The 16,293-nt window shown below is 34.6% G+C and overlaps 2 protein-coding genes across 3 annotated transcripts; both read right to left on the bottom strand.

The window, feature by feature from the left end:
* Positions 1–4,011: 4,011 nt before the first annotated feature.
* Positions 4,012–7,480, bottom strand: LOC136222781 (galactoside 2-alpha-L-fucosyltransferase-like). The gene is made up of 2 exons (XM_066010504.1): positions 7,339–7,480; positions 4,012–5,447 (listed from the first exon to the last, which is right to left on the bottom strand). Exons 1-2 carry the CDS (start codon positions 7,478–7,480, stop codon positions 4,012–4,014), a joined length of 1,578 nt encoding a protein of 525 aa, XP_065866576.1.
* Positions 7,481–12,000: 4,520 nt separating this feature from the next.
* Positions 12,001–15,658, bottom strand: LOC136223353 (protein ELC-like). 2 transcript variants are annotated; one of them, XM_066011304.1, is made up of 2 exons: positions 14,213–15,658; positions 12,001–12,228 (listed from the first exon to the last, which is right to left on the bottom strand). In XM_066011304.1, the coding sequence occupies exon 1, from the start codon at positions 15,544–15,546 to the stop codon at positions 14,263–14,265; it is 1,284 nt and encodes a 427-aa protein (XP_065867376.1). In that variant the 5' UTR covers positions 15,547–15,658; the 3' UTR covers positions 12,001–12,228; positions 14,213–14,262. The 2 variants fall into 2 exon arrangements, with proteins under 2 accessions (XP_065867376.1, XP_065867377.1); XM_066011305.1 differs by lacking the exon at positions 12,001–12,228 and adding an exon at positions 12,298–12,860.
* Between the last annotated feature and the right edge of the window lie 635 nt (positions 15,659–16,293).

Genomic DNA, 16,293 nt, shown 5'->3' with positions numbered 1-16,293 from the left:
GAATTCCTTGGAGGGTCAAATACATGTGCTGCAGGATCAGGCCAAATCTCCTGCCCCTACCGTTAATTTGCCTACTGCTGATGCTGGCAAAACGGGGGAGAAAAGTGGCAACTAAAGAGAAGGAACTCTAAGTGAGAAACTAGAGAGTTAGAAGTTAGGAAGAAGAACTTTATTTTGTTTTATTTTGTTATTTTGTTTTGTAATGCTTTTTGTTGTTTTGTTTTAAACAATATGCCTAACTTCTGTTACTTCTGAAATACTTGCATTCGTATTTAACTGTTGATTATTCAAATGCCAAGTATTATATAAATGCATGCTGCATATAAATGTTTGAACTTGTCAAATATAAACCATTGAACAAATGATTTACTCAGCGCTCTGTCACTATACATTACTTCCGCTGAAAACTGAGTAAAATAGAATATGACCCATAAGCTGACCTATACCTGAAATCTGATCTTAGACTTATTCAGTTAAACCTTAGAATGTTTAGAATAAAACTAAGTCAGTAGTTCAGTCCTTACGGGGGAGTTCACTTAATTAAAAAGGTCAACTATCATGGGGGAGCTCATACTGAGTTCCTTGCTGATTAGTTTTGCCAACATCAAAATGGGGGAGTTTGTTGAAACACCTTTCCACAAGATTTTGATTTGACAAAATTAATTAAGTAAAAGTAAATATTCTACAACACACTAAGTTTAAATGCTTCGGCTTATTGTTACTAATGTGTTTGTTCAATGTTGAGTTTATAATTTATCATAAGACATAAAGATCATAAGGCTCAAGCCCTATATGGAAGTCAAGGCCCAAGTCAAACAAACCCAAGATCACTCAGCCCGCGTGTCTTCAAAACGTTGCCGTTGAAGTAATGAGACGCATGCTGAGTAAAGAAGGATCGAGAAGATCCACGTAGACAACTTCGGTATGAAGCTGCTGAGCTGTCTCGACAAAACGTACAAGACAGCTGATGACCATAAGACAGCTTCCAGACAAAGTATTTCCTCCTTAAGTAAAAACCAGAAGACACAGCAAGCTGTCTGGTTGACATTACCCAAAATGGAGGAACATACTGTCACACTGACCGAAGAACAGAAGACGCTGGAATCTGATTGGCTAAAAAGAACTGCTGGCAGACTCAGTGAAAACGACTTGTAGCCGTTTCCCTCCAACGGTTATTTCGAAATTCGAAATAACCAGAAGCTCTCATAGCTCTCTATAAATAGAGCATTCAGAATCCAGATTCCATAGAGAACTTTGAGCAAAAAGCCTTTACGCTGACCAAACGTATACAAAAGTTCTCCATCAGAAGCAAAGCAAAATTCTTACACTACAAAGTCTATTCATTTGTGTAAAAGTCTAGAGTGATTGTTTTTCAATCATCTAAGGTGTTCTAGCAATTGTTGTTTAGGACAAAATCTTTATCATTTCTAGAAGTAGAAAGGAGAGGCTGAGTACTCGGTTTTAAGTACTCAGCGGAGAGATTAGGATTGAGTAGAAGTATAGAGGAAGGTACTCTTGTCATACTCAATTGCTGATATTGTAAAAGGTTTGAGGCTCTACCTTTAAAGAGCTCAGTAGAGGATTTGAAATCTCGGAAGTGTTCCGGGGACAGGACGTAGGCTTAGAAGAAGCCGAACCTGGATAAATCTGCTGAGTGAAGTATTTCTAAACCTTAACTCCTTATTTACATTGCTTGCTTAAAACAAACTAAAACTGACCAAGTAAAAGAGGTCAAGCTGAGTTGTGCGCTACCAACGAGAAGGTTCAGGAATAGACTCTAAGTGCTATTTCCTGACCTAAGCAACGAAGCTGTCCTAGTCACTAGTTGACTAAGCCAGTGTCTTGCTGATGCTAAGCGCCGCTGTTAGATAAACTTTTCTTAAAGAAAAGAAATATGCCCAAATTATTTTAAAAAGGTAAAATAGTTCCTAACCCCCCCCCCCCCCTTGGAACTATATTTGCAACCTTACAAGGGACCAACAATAAAGAGCTTTGCTTCAGCTTCAGCTTCAATATGATCTTCAGTAAAGTGAGCTTGCTGACTTTTTGGTTGTGAGGAAGCTTGCTGATGATTTTGGTACTGCTTTGCCTTGCAGTATTTCTCTACGTGCCCAAACTTTTTACAATGATTGCATTGAATTGGAGGTCTGCCATGCCTTTTCCAGCAGTCTTTCTCTAAATGATTTGTCTTTCCGCATGTGGAACAAGGTGGAAATTTTGTCTTTCTAGAGAAATCTGGTTGCTTACCTTTCCCTTGTTGCTTCTTGCCATCCCTGAGATAATTCCCCTTTTGCTTGGCTTGAAAAGCTTCTTCTGTAACTTGCTTTTGTCTGACAGAACTCCTTTGTTCAGTGGCATGAAGCTTGGAGATCAATTCAGCTACTGATAAAGTACTAAGATCACAAGATTCTTCTATAGCAGAGATCTTAGACTCAAATTTTTCTAGTAAACTGACCAAGATTTTCTCCACGATCCGTTCCTCGGGAAAATCATCTCCATGTAGCCGAATACGATTGACAATCTCCATGATCTTGGCTGAGAAATCCTTGACTGATTCTGTCTCAGTCATATGTAGCAGCTCAAATTCTCTTTTCAAAGTTAAGAGCTTGAATCTCTTTACTTTGGTGTTGCCTTCAAACTCATCTTTCAACTTGTCCCATGCCTCTTTAGCAAATTGACAAGCCATGATTCTTGTAAAAATTGCCTCTGAAACTGCTGATTGAATACAAGAAAGTGCCTTTGGATCCCTGGTACTTAGCTCATCATACCTCTTGATTTCATTTAAAGTTGCATTTTCTCTAAGTGGTGGAACATCAGGTCCTCCATTCTCCACAACCTCCCAAAGACCTTGAGCTTTAAGATAAGTTTGCATTTTGATAGCCCAAACAGTGTAATTCTCACCTGTGAAAGTTGGAGGAGATGTTACAGCAGAGTTGAAAGAAGCCATTGCTGCAGAAAGAAACTCAAGAAAACAGAGTAACCACAACCCTTAAGAAATGCAGCTCTGATACCACTGTTGATTAATATAGCTCTCCAAGTATTGTAATGTAAATGTTGAAGCTTGGCTCTACCAAGAAAGTAAGACTCAATAGAATGAAACTTCTCTTAATCATTCATTTGAAAGAGTCTTACATATATATAGTGATGTTTAGAATGTTCTAGAAACTAGATTATAGTTGGATACATTAGAGCATTCTAGATACATACACTTACAACTATACAAATCTCATAATATCTAGACTCTTCTACATTCTTCTTAACTTTAAGACTAACCAAAAATTACAACAAATAGACTACATAAAAAAACAAAATTATCTAGAAAAAATCTCACTTTTGCTGTCAATATAAACCAATTATTTTTTCAAATTCATGACGGTAATCGTAGTTATATTTTCCATTGATTGAAATAATTAATTCTGCAAGTATTAGAAATTAAATACTTCAATTTTCTGTTGTGCCTTTTTGGATCTGATTGTTACGTGTTCCTTTTTATCAAGCTTTTCATAATATTTGTAAGGCTCGAATCAGAAATCTAACTCGTAAATGCCTAATTTTCGAAGGCTGTTCCAATAATTTGTACTTTTTGTGCTTCTTTAAGTAAATAACAAGTTTGTTTCTGAAAGAAGTTAATAAAAAGAGAGATTTTTTTTAATGAAGGTTGGGACGCGAAGACAGGCCGGACATCCCAACTAGGTTGGCATCCCAGCACAGCCAACAACCCGAAATTTATTAAAAAAAGGAAAATAGAGTACAAGAGAGAAAGAAAAGGAAAAGAAAAATTACAGAAAACGAATATGAGCAACATTGCATAAGTCATCAAATACAAAAGCCTGACAAGAAAGAGGTGCAGAGTGCCACCATAGGCTAGAAGCTGTCGATTGCCTGATACTAGCTAGCCGATCAGTATAAAAAGAGAGATTGATGTAATTGGGAAGTTTTATTTTCATTCGTCAATACATTATGATTACAAGTAGAAAATTACAAATCTATTGACAATTTCGATCTTTAGAATCATGATTGAATGTTGACAAGCTTCAATCCTGAAGCTGAATCCTCACAATGCTTGACATAAGGAACAACATTCGCCATATCCGCCTTCACCTTCGCCTTGCAGTCGTAGCTGGGCGGTAAATGGAGACAAGGTTCCATTGACAGGACTCTTTGACAAGGCGGGAAAGACGTGTTCCAACCCTCCGGCTTGGAAAGCATCCATGCTCGCACTCCTGCAAGTCCCGTAGACACATACCCGAAAGTCGAACTGGAGCTAGTCACCAGGACATCACTCAAACTTAACAGATTCATTTCAACCCATGCCTTCATATTATGATTATTTTCCTTAGAATGCTGACGATTCTCGTGGCTCGCCTGATGAAATGCTACCACATCTCCTGATGTAGTTGGAAATGTCCAATACATGCTCGTCAAGTTATCGTAGAAATGCGAGTGTAACGATGCTATTAGTACTGCTTTCGATGCCTTGTTCTTCGACGGAGAAGCTATTAGTTTTTGTTTATCTAATGTTGGCATCAGGTTTTCATTAAGTGTACAAGCTATAATCTGATCCATTAGTCTCTGGAATGAAATTGATCTCAGATTGAAAACTCGGACTTGCATACCAATTCGTTGTTCTGCTTTCGCCAGGTAGGACTGATAGAACCTTGTGATTAGTCCCCAAGGCTTGTTTGCCGGGTGGAAAAGGTACCGGCCTAAATGGTGAAAAACAGTTTCTTTGTCAGGAAACATCCTGTCAAGTTCTTCCTGGAAAGATGGCATCAGGAATAAAGACGGGACGAAGTATTCGTCCGATCTCAAGATCAACCAAGGCACTTTTTGAAGAATACTTCTATGGTAATCCTCACAATAGAACAACAAGTCGAAAAAATCGAGACGAGCAGCTAGAAAAACATACAGAAAAGGAGGTGTAAACTTCATTGAGGCACTAATCACATTGCTCCTCAGCAAGTTTCCGAAAGTAGGCCGGTGACTGTTCCATTTGAACTCGTCCGGGAAGTCCCGAGGCAACAACCAGGATGTATTCGGGAACGGTTCGCAGAAGAGATCAGCCATGTCGGAGTAGTGGTCGACAAGCAAAACTCGGTTTGTAATTAGAGCATAAAGAAAAGCTGAAGTCATAGTTAAAATCCGGTTTCCTAATCCTTCCTGAGCTTTCCAAACTATGTAATTACACTCTGTAGGAGTTGAAACATTCATGGAACCAAGAACTTGAACGGTTCTGTTGTATGATTCCGAATGAGGTTCGCATTTCTTGTGAAGTTTTTCGTAGTTTCGAAGCTTGGAGACGAGATATGGAGACGGATTTCCTGGCGAATGTTTTCGGTATTGAGCAGATTGGTATCTGCTCAAACAGGATTCCTGATCAAATCCTGAAGCTAGAAGTCCACCCAGAAGTACATCTTCAGGAATTTTATCAGAATTATATTTTGAACCTGTCAATAAGAAAATGAATATAGGATAATCAATTTACATTCCAATATGCTGAAAGTCTTTAATTCCTATAATTTGAATAATCCTTTTACCTATTTTTTCTATATTTATTAGACTTTATTTCCCTATATTTATTCTTTACAATTTCAAAATGCTGAAAGTCTTCTTTTTTTCCCTTCCTATCTAACTTTTATGTAATTTTTTTTTTTTTATATATTTTAGGGTTAAGGAGCAATTTTACCCCTAACGTTTTGGACTATGAGCAATTTTACCCCTAATGTCTAAAATGGTGCAATTTTACCCCTAATGTCTAAAATGGTGCAATTTTACCATTAACGTTTGTAGCCAAGAGCAATTTTACCTCTAATATTGATAATTTGGGTCAATTTCAGACACTATTATAAAACACATATATTTTTGTTTTTATTTTGAACCAATTACTTATCAATTCGTATTTAAAAAAAGGATTTCATGTTTTTTTTGTAATTTCATAATAAAATTGAAGATTAATATTTATAAATTCGGTGAATTTTTTGATTTTTTTTGTCTAATTCGTATATTTTTCTTATTTTTTTCACATCCCAACATATGTTTGTGATTTGTTACTTATAAAATGACGCACGTGTGAAGTGTAGATGACAAGATTCATGACCGAGAAGACAGTTTGATGAATTATTTCTCAAATTGATCTAATTTATCAACGTTAGGGATAAAATTGCACCATTTTAGACGTTAAGGGTAAAATTGCTCCTAACCCAAAACGTTAGGGGTATTTTTACACCTTAAGCCTATATTTTATATAAAAAAATACATAATATTATAAATATATCCTATAATTTGAATAATCTTTTTTACCTATGTTTTCTATTTCCTATAATTTGAATAAATACATTTCATTTGTTTTTTGGTTTCTTGGTCGGGATTTTGTTGTTTGGTTGGTGCCAACCTAGTTGGGATTAACTTTCTTCCTTCCCTCCCTGAAACTCAGTTTCACTCAAAAAAAAAAAAAAAAAATACATTTCATTTCAATTGGGTAAAATATATCTAAAACTCCTGAACTATAGCACTGCGTACTAATATTATGATCCTTAAATTTCATTTCCCCACATAATAAATCTTGAACTTTACGATCATTTAACATTAAAATCCAAATAAAATAAAATTAAAATCTTTTAAAAAATTAACCAAATGATAACATAAATACGTTTGACTACATCACCGACTCTTTTTAACCACATTACCATAAATTATGGTTAAATACCTATTTCTGGTTCATTATTTCGTTAATTTTTTCAGTAGATTTATTTAATTTGGACTTTGATATTAAATGACGTAAAATTCAAGAATTTTTATATTACGAAGTGAAATTTATGGGTCATACTAATGTTAGTAGACAGATATCATAAATGTATTTTACTCAAAACAAATTGATCTAAATTATTATCTTCTCTTCCGACAAACCGCACATATAAATGTTCAATGGAGTTGACATAATTTGAACTATCGAACACGTAGTTTAAAAGACTTTAGTACTATATCAAGAAACTAATAGACTTGAAAATACAACTTAAGGGGCGTTTGGTATTCTATGGGGATATGAATAAATGTTGGGATAGGGATACGGATAAAAATAAGGTATGATGGTTTATTATCCCATGTTTGATATGTAGGATAGCAATAGGGATAAAATGATTCATTTTACTATATTACCCCTATCCAAATTTAAATAGAATGTATATATTACTGTAGTATCAACGTGGACGAGAATGAATTAAATTTAATCTATCAACTACATGACATCTTTATATAATTAACCCTTTATTATATGCTACACGTTTTTGTGATCGTTTTTGTTTTCGTTTTCGTGCAATATGATTGATGAGAAAATCTTACCAATAAGGTTTTGAGCTTTGAATTTAGCAAGTGTGATGAGATTGGACATGTGATCTTGGTTGTTGACTGAAACTATGATTATAAGAGGGAAAGCCATCAAACATGCTACTATACAAAACTTGCTCGTTTTGCTCAACTCCATAACGTTATCTCTAACTTCTGACCTGAAACTCTTCAAAATAATCAATATTTTTGTATAAGAATATAGGTAAATAAATTTAAATTCAATATTTTAATTAATAAACTTGACAAATACGAATCGAAAAATATTAAAGCAAAAAAATTAATAATAACACAGACAAAAAATTGTGGATCAACCAATCGATGTCTACATATGTACGAGGGCGAGGAGTGGAGTAATCAACAAGTTGATACAACAAGAGACACTCGCATATGAATACTAGAGTAACGAGCTCTAAATAAGTTAACTATATTTATATAAATACAGATGTAATTTTTTTCCTATGATAAATATATTTTAGTTAAATAGGAAGATTTCAATTTTAATGTGGTTGAAGAATTGATTTGTAATTCATGAAGCAATTTGATAAATTTTAATGCAATGGTATTTTGTAATTTCTGTCTAGCTTTGGATTTTTGGTTTTTTTGGTTTTTTTCAACTGACATAGTGAAAATCACAATGACATGTTATAAATAGTTGATTTGTGTATTCCTACAAAAAAAAAAATAGTTGATTTGTGTACGAATATAATTAATAACCCTCAAAATTAAAAAAAAAAGAACTTTAGAAAAACGAAATTTGTTTATTTAATATCAAAAACTAGCTATTGTAGCCGAAATTGTTCCTTCAATATCATAAAAAAAAAACTCTAAAAAGAATAGGAAAGACTTAAAAAATAAAAATTACACAAAAGCTCCAAAACATTAATTTGTAATTTTAAAGGTCGAAACGAATGAATCTGGCCGAGTGTGTTTTGCTCGTTGGCTTGGTTCCATCCAAAATTGGTCTCAAAATGCCAAAAAAAAAAAAAAAAAAAACTCTAACATTGGGTAAAAATTAAAATTTATCAAATTGCTTCATAACTTGTAAGTCAATTCTTCAACCGCATCAAATTTTCTACTTAAATTAGGAAAAAAAAGTTATAGAATTCTAGCGAGTATTTTCCGTCATGCTTGAATATGAGAAAATACAATCATTTCCTGAACAACATTCTTAAATTGGAACCAACAAATATAATGCAACATTCTTAAAGGAAAAGAGAGAGAGATGAAATTACTTGAAAAAGAATGAAACACAAGCCAGAAGATGAAGAGCAATTTTTGGCACTGGTTTTGGAGCTCTCTATATTTATAATTAATTCCAAATTATTTATTTATTTATTTTTGTTTGGGAAAAAAAATAGAGTAAGTGGTTTTCAACTATACTGGAGTTGAATATATGTATACAATGCAAGTGGTCTAAATTTGACTATTGAGTTGGGGTTGCTTTAACTTAGAAAATACATTAAACTTTCTGGTCTAGTCCTACATATCAAATCTAATGCTTCAAACTGGGACAATTTTACTAACCTTTTTCTTAATATTAGACTACTACAACCATGTTCCCAACGAGTAGGGACGAGGTACTTAACCAACACCCGTAAATGGAGGGATGGACAAGACGGAACTACTCCTATAAGAGGTAATTCTCGATGACCGAGGTGGTATTGGCACCTCTGTATCTCCACCTCAGACAATGGCGGAGCCAGGATCTATAAGTCGGAGGGACTACACCGTAGACAAAAGAAAATTAAATGCTATAGGTTGGACTAGATGTTGCGGGTCGGGTTAGACCGGTCCATGTTATTTTTATAACTCCCAAGAAATCCTAAATTAGACCCTAAATTAATTATAGAGATAAGGTACCAAAATAGGTCTATGATTTTTGAGAAGTATCAATTTAGGCTCGATGTATAAAATAACACTAAAATAGGTCCAACGTTTAAAAAATGTACCAATTTAGACCTCGATAACGAAATGAGACACGTCATTGATATCTTTTTTTAAACGTTAAGCTTATATTGGTACTATTTTGTACGTTGAGCCTAAATTGATACTTCCTCAAAAATTATAGGCCTATTTTAATACCTTATCCCTTAATTTTACCAACATATTAAACTCTAAATCAGATTTCCTAAATTAAACCCTAAATTAATTGTAATTACTAAAAATCTTTAAATAAACAACATATTAATAATAATCCCCTAATAATAAACCTTAATTTAGAAATTATAAAACTAAAGCTAGAAGAAATAAAATAAAAAAATGAAAAATACAAAACTTATTTGGAAATTGAAAGTTGATTGAGAGAAGAATAAATGGACAATTGAAATTTAGAAGGAAGTATGGAGTGATTTGGGCATTTTTGAATAGATTAAAGGGATAGTTATCTCAAACTTGATGAATTAATTATACTTATGTCAAATAACCATGAATATATTAGGATATTATCATTTACATCTCCTTAATTTTTTTTTTTTGGTAGGAATTTACATCTCCTTTATAATAGGCAACTTCCGAGTTTTTTTTTTTTAATTTGAATAAATTCTTACATTTTTTTATAATTCAAAACTCCCTTTTAACTTTTTTATTTAAAAAAAAAAGTCTGTTCTCATTTACCAACCTTTTATTATTTGTATGGCTTTATAATTTATACTATAGGTTTAAACTTTGGTTTTTACTTTTTATACTTAGACTAATATTCTGCATATTCATATTAATCTATATTCATACAGTCCCGTTCAATTGGACCCTAATGACCAAATGAAATTTGGACCTTCACCCTTAGATCTAGCCTTATATTAATCCTATGATGATTAAATTACTTGATTAAAATATTAGTTAACAGATTTCTTTCTTTTGCCTTTTTATCTACTATTAATCCTAATTAACTCCTAAAAACGAGCAGCAACAACGATAACGAACGGTATTCTTCTTCTTGGAGAAATCGATGAAGAAGGTGGAGTTTATTCTGGATGATTTTCTAAGACTTTTTGGATGACATGCCCACTGTTTTACATCATCCAACAAGAGATAATGGGTTTTTTCAGTTCTCAATTCTTTTAATCAATTTTCTATTCATCTAATTGAACGAATAAGTGCCTAAATTTTTCTGACCCGAAATCCAAGAAGAAGACTGAGCGACGAGACAGACAGTTTCCTATTCATAACTAGGAAAGGGAGATACCAAGCAAGGATAGGTCTGAATGAACTCTTGATTCAAAAAAAGCCATATCTGGCTTTTGCAGTAATATATTATTTGAAATAGATATTCATCGTAAAAATGGAGGCAAATAAGTATTCACAGCATTGAGGGAAATTGACTAGCTTACAAAGCCATCAAGCTTGAACAACTCCGGGAACATGATTTCTCCTCAAGACAAAGTCAGTGTTCGCCTTTAAATCAGGAATAAAATAAGAAAAGAAGTCGATTAAATCATTCAAAGAAAAGACCTGCTTTATTTCTGTTCATCTAATTGAACAAATAAATGCCTAAATTTGTCTCAAGCAAAGTCCAAGAAGAAGACGGTTAGAGTTTGGTTCGTGCAAAATGGAAGAATCCATATGCGAATTTCTCTCTCTACAGTTGTTGGAGTTAATTAGAATTAATAATTGTAATTTAACTAATATTTTAATCAAGTAATTTAATCACCGTAGGATTAATATCAGGCTAGATCTAAGGGTGAAGGTCCAAATTTCATTTGGTCATCAGGGTCCAATTGAGCGGGACTGATATTCATATTAATCTAAATAGAAAAAGAGGCAGTTATCCCATAAAAAGCAGGAAAAGTGAAAAAAATAAACTTCCGAAAAAATAAAATGGGATAACTGCTCTATTTGACAAAAACCATAATAAAATTTGTACTTTTTGATAAAATACAAAAAAATGATCTAATTTAGTTGTAAATTTAATATAAAATATTATGTTTAATGTAATTTCCTCTAGATTCAAGAAGGAAAAAGAGAAGGCTTTGATAAGCCTTCTTTTCCAACAGATGGAAATGGCAATTTCGCTCTTTCCATCTGTTTAATTTTTTTAACCTAAAGTCCCAAAACGATACTGTTTTGGACTTTAGGTTTTAAAAAAATTAAACAGATGGAAAAGCCTTTCGTTCCAATTATTGATGCATAGTTTATGATCTTGTTATTCCAACACCTTTGAGAAATTCCTATAAGCAGAGCCTGGAACAACCAAGCCCCAGCAAAGGAAAAGCTTATGGACTCGCAATCAGGAATAGGGCTATCAACTTTTGACACAACAACATGATTCACAGAGACAATCAGCTTGATGCCACCCGTTTGACACCGTTATCATTTTTATGTCATTTATATCATATATAATCATGTGAAATATATAAAGATCACATAATCATCATAACCCGTTTTGACACCCTAATCAGGAACGACGACACAACAAATAAGATCATCATTTGACACCTTCACTATATGCAGCATTTCTCTAGGTATTGACAACATGAAATTATGATCTTTTTACAGACAACGCATATCAGCAGCACCAAGTCAAATGCATATCATCAGCACACCAATAAGCAAGAAGGAGTTATTAGATGCCAGTTCTCAGCAAAAAAAAATTATATGATAATAATCATCTTCCTCTTCTCATTGCAACACCATTAAATTAATGGAGTTCTCAAAGAGCAGTAACCAAATTACGTAGTGATATACAAATCCAAGATACTTCACAAGCCCCTCTAATAGCTAAAGCCAATAGTTTGTTTTTCGTTATAGAAGATACAGTACAACTTTTTCTGTAATTAGAGAAATGAATTTGAAATATCAGAACATAGAAAAAGGAATAGTTATTAAAGATGTAGGGGTCCTGGAGCCTTGGTGCAAGGCGTAGGAGAGCGCCAGAGCGACACAAGGGTACTACAAGAATAAACATATATAAAACCATAAATGATGATATTTAAAATATAAGAAATGATAATTCTAAAAATCAAAATGCAATAAATACTAAATCGTGACAATATTCTTAATCATAAATTATAAAATGAAATAAACCTCATATTGTGTCAACTTAATAGTAAATCCTAAGTCGACTAGTAATAGCTTCAACTTCAAGTTCTTCTGCCGTTGTAATTGTATACTTCTTTCTCTTCTTTTTTTCCGTTGTCTGCTTCTTCTCTCTCTTTTTTTCCCATTTTTTACTTCTTCCTCTCTCTTTTTTCCATTGTGGGGTTTAAGTTTCTTCAAAGTCTGTCTTCTTTCCTTTTTTTGTTGATTATTTTGGACACTCAATGTGTCTAATCCAACTCCAGAGGTCAAACATGTATCTAACTCTTTTAAAACCCTAAAAAAACCAATGTGACAAATGGGTGCACCTTATAACCACGGATAAGCACACAAAGGTGTGCCTTGGCGGTTGCCTGAGTGACAGAGCCCACCTTTGGGATGCTAGTGTCTTGTGCGCATGGAGCCTAGGTGTGCCTTTAACAACAATGGAAGAAGGGTTTAAAAAGGATTTAATACCAAAACTCTTCTTCCAACCACCATTACCCCTGTATCAGCTTAAAGCAAATTAACACGATGGAAATGAAAGACTAGATGAGTTGAAAGAAAAAGGAAGAGGAACTGATATTATAATATGAATTGGCTTTTAACTATCAGCTTAATCTTTTAATTCAATTGGTTCTGGTTCCATGACATGGTATGGAGCCTCTTTGACCTTGGACCAAGTGATCAAGGTTTCGATTAGAGGTGGAAAAAGTACACACGACACGAAATCGGCACGCAATTTTAGTGTTTGGGTTTAGCTTAGCAGGTAATGTGTCATTTTTGGGTTGACAACAAACTGACACCTAAATTTTTGAGTTGGATTAGGGTTGATATGCTAACCCGAAAACGACACAAATATTTAAAATTATTGTTATATTCTCTCCTACTTTTATATGTCACTTTATTAATAAAGATAATAAAATTATAATTATTACTTGCAAATATAATTTGAACATCCTAAATTGTTATAAACACGGACTTTTCGATGGTTAGTGTTAACATACTAAATTTAAAAATGACATAAAATATTTAAAAATAGTATCATATCTTCTTATATTTTTAAAAGTTATCATTGATGTATATGTACAACACAATTACATGTAACCCGAAAACACGACACGAAATCGACACTAACCCGAACAGGTTAACACGATTGTGACATGAAAGTTTTTGGGTTGGGTTGGGTTTGGGTTTACTCTTTTTAACACGAACCTGAAATGACACGAACACGACTCCAACATGATAATTGTCAGGTCTAGGTTCGATTCATGGCAACCCCATTTGTATGGTAAGATGGGCATGTGTTGTTCACGCTTCAAGCCCAGTTGGCATTAGCGTGCGGGGTGTGTCAGATATTAATATGAATTGGGCCTTTAATCAAGCAAAAACAATTGCTTATCTAGTTATTTCCTGAAGAATTAGAAATAAGCTATGAAAAATTAGAAATAAGCTACGGAACAACATAAACATGTCTTAAAAGCAGTGACCATAGTACAAAATTAATGACTAGTAAATACTAGAAGCTTAATTAGAAATGCATTATTAATTTCAAACACAAAGACGATGACCAGGAGTGGAAAGATGTAACTTTTCCTAATTTATTTCCCAACTAAAATACACCCATTAACTCATCAATAGCCCCAGAAGCCTACCTCTATTATCACAATCTCAAAATTCATTCAAGAAGCAAGTTTCAAGTAATCGTGCTGAATGACAGCTATATAATGCACAGAAAATTGAATTATTTTCCTATCAATACAAATCTCAATTATATAAAGGAAATACCAAAAAAGAAAGAAGAAAAAAATATAGAACAGTTCTTATCAAGAATCTAAATTTTAGCTATATCACTTACAATATTTGCTTCAACAGCTACAAAATGTAGCACCAAATGCCATTTATCTATCAGGTACCGTAATGGGGTGCTCGAGCAGCCATATTTGCAACCTGAGCCTGCATCTGCACAGCCCGGACTTTGGCTGCAGTAGCCCGATGGAAAAACTGCTCTCTTGATAACAATCTTACATTCCTCAAGTACTGATCAAACGGCACAGACCCTTCCTGCACTGCCTTATCTAAGCAATAAACCACATCTTCAATTGCTAAATCTGCTGCTGTACAATCTAACATCTGTTTCGAGAGAGGATCATTGCATTCAAATGCACTATCCACATCTAAATCAACACCACTTCCTTTAGGTTTCCCCTCATTTTCTCGCACCCATGATTCTAAAACATCTGTATTCATCAATACAACTTGTAATTGCGCCTCCAAACCCTCCTTCTCATCTTGCATCTCCTTAAGCCCCTTGTTAATTTCTTCTTCCCTTCTCCTCAACGCAGCCTGCGCGCTGAATAAATTCTCCATTTCCCCTTCCCTTGCTTTTCTCAATTGCAGAATATCCCCATGAACCGACTCAACTATCTTATTCATCGCATTCCTTTTAAAAACATCCGCAGCATCGTCTGTTTGTGACCGTGCAGGTGGCGGCATACCAGCGCTACCGCCATACGGAGATGGCGGATACGGCCTACTATTCATCGGGCGTTGATAACCACCGTATCCCCCACCAGACCCCATGGATCCCAAACTTGACGAATGCGACAAATTGGATAAATTGGATTGATTCCCAGCGTAATTGAGGCTCGGACTAGGACTAGGAGTATGGCTATGGCTAGGGCTAGGGTTCGGACGCCGTTGAGAATACAACGGAGGATCGCGGCCGAAATACCCACCCAATTCACGAACAAGATCAACAAGATTCGAACTCGGATAGATCCAATTCTGCAAATAAGGAACAGAGACTAACCCCGACGGATTAACATGTGGATGAGGCCTCTTGATGATCATATCGCGAGTAGGATTCACGTATACACAAGGAGGATGCCGAGGGTAAGACTCCATAAGCCAAATAATGATAGGGATATTGTAAGTTACGCCCTGAAACGGCATCGGAATGGTGCCGTCAGCTTGGAGGAGATTGACTGTACGGCCATCGTTGTGAGTGAAAGTAGCGGTTTTAGGTTCGAGAGAAGGATATGTAGCTATGAGAGAAAGAAGTTGCTGCCGGATTAGCCATTTGGTATCTTCAGTATAAGGGAGAGAGGAAGGGCCGCGTTGAGAGAGAACGGAGGAGAGGAATTGTTGAGTCGCTTGCTGGTTCGGTGAGCTCGCCGCCGGTGGCACCATTGGGTTTATCGGAAAGTGAATTAGGATTTTAGAGAGATAAAATCGAAGAGATAGAAAAAAGTCAGAAAGACGAGGAAGCAAGCCATGAGAGGTATCTTAGAAGGAGAAGAAACGCGTTTTTTAATAAATATTATTTTAAAATTCGTTCTAATATATATTTAAATGGGCCTATTGGGCTTTTTCTGTAAGTTTTATATATCCGGCCCAACTTCTTTGCCGTCAAATGTGTACACGTGTATCTCTTTTTTCAACAAATTTGATTAGTCTAAGGGCTAATTACTAATTTAGCCCATTTGAAGGGGTCCGTTAATGCATTTGATCCACTTTGCTTCCATCTCATCAAATTAGACACTTTCATCCACTTTTGATAAGAATACACTTATTTCAATTCAAAATCTTCTTCAGATTCTCAATGTCTTCTTCCCCATCCCAAACTGACGAAAGCGGCATTACCGTCAAGTCTTGAGAGAGAAAAGACGGTGGTTTATAGAGAAAGAAGAGATTATGTTTGTAGAGAGAGAAAATACGATAGTTTATAGAGAGAATAGATTATGTTTTGTTCAATTTTTGAAGAATTAGTCTATGAGGAAGAGGATTAGAATGGAAAGCTCAAAAAATGAGAAAGAAAAAAAATCTAACAATTGAACTACTGCGATATCGTATTTGTGACGGATTCGTCATAAATGCGATAACTGTTGTCGTATTTGTGACGAAATACGATAAATTTTGTCGCAGATGCAATAACAA

Source organism: Euphorbia lathyris, chromosome 3, assembly GCF_963576675.1.
Source record: "Euphorbia lathyris chromosome 3, ddEupLath1.1, whole genome shotgun sequence".
Taxonomy (NCBI): Eukaryota; Viridiplantae; Streptophyta; class Magnoliopsida; order Malpighiales; family Euphorbiaceae; genus Euphorbia; species Euphorbia lathyris.
Note: the sequence above shows the minus strand (reverse complement) of the source record. Positions and strands in the feature narration are given on the sequence as shown.

Bases quoted from the DNA above. Each gene is read 5' to 3' on its own strand.
- LOC136223353 (XM_066011304.1), bottom strand. From the start codon at position 15,546: ATGGTGCCACCGGCGGCGAGCTCACCGAACCAGCAAGCGACTCAACAA.
- LOC136222781 (XM_066010504.1), bottom strand. From the start codon at position 7,480: ATGGAGTTGAGCAAAACGAGCAAGTTTTGTATAGTAGCATGTTTGATG. The intron at 5,448-7,338 runs GTAAGATTTTCT...TCTTATTGACAG, and splicing joins CAAAGCTCAAAACCTTATTG to GTTCAAAATATAATTCTGAT.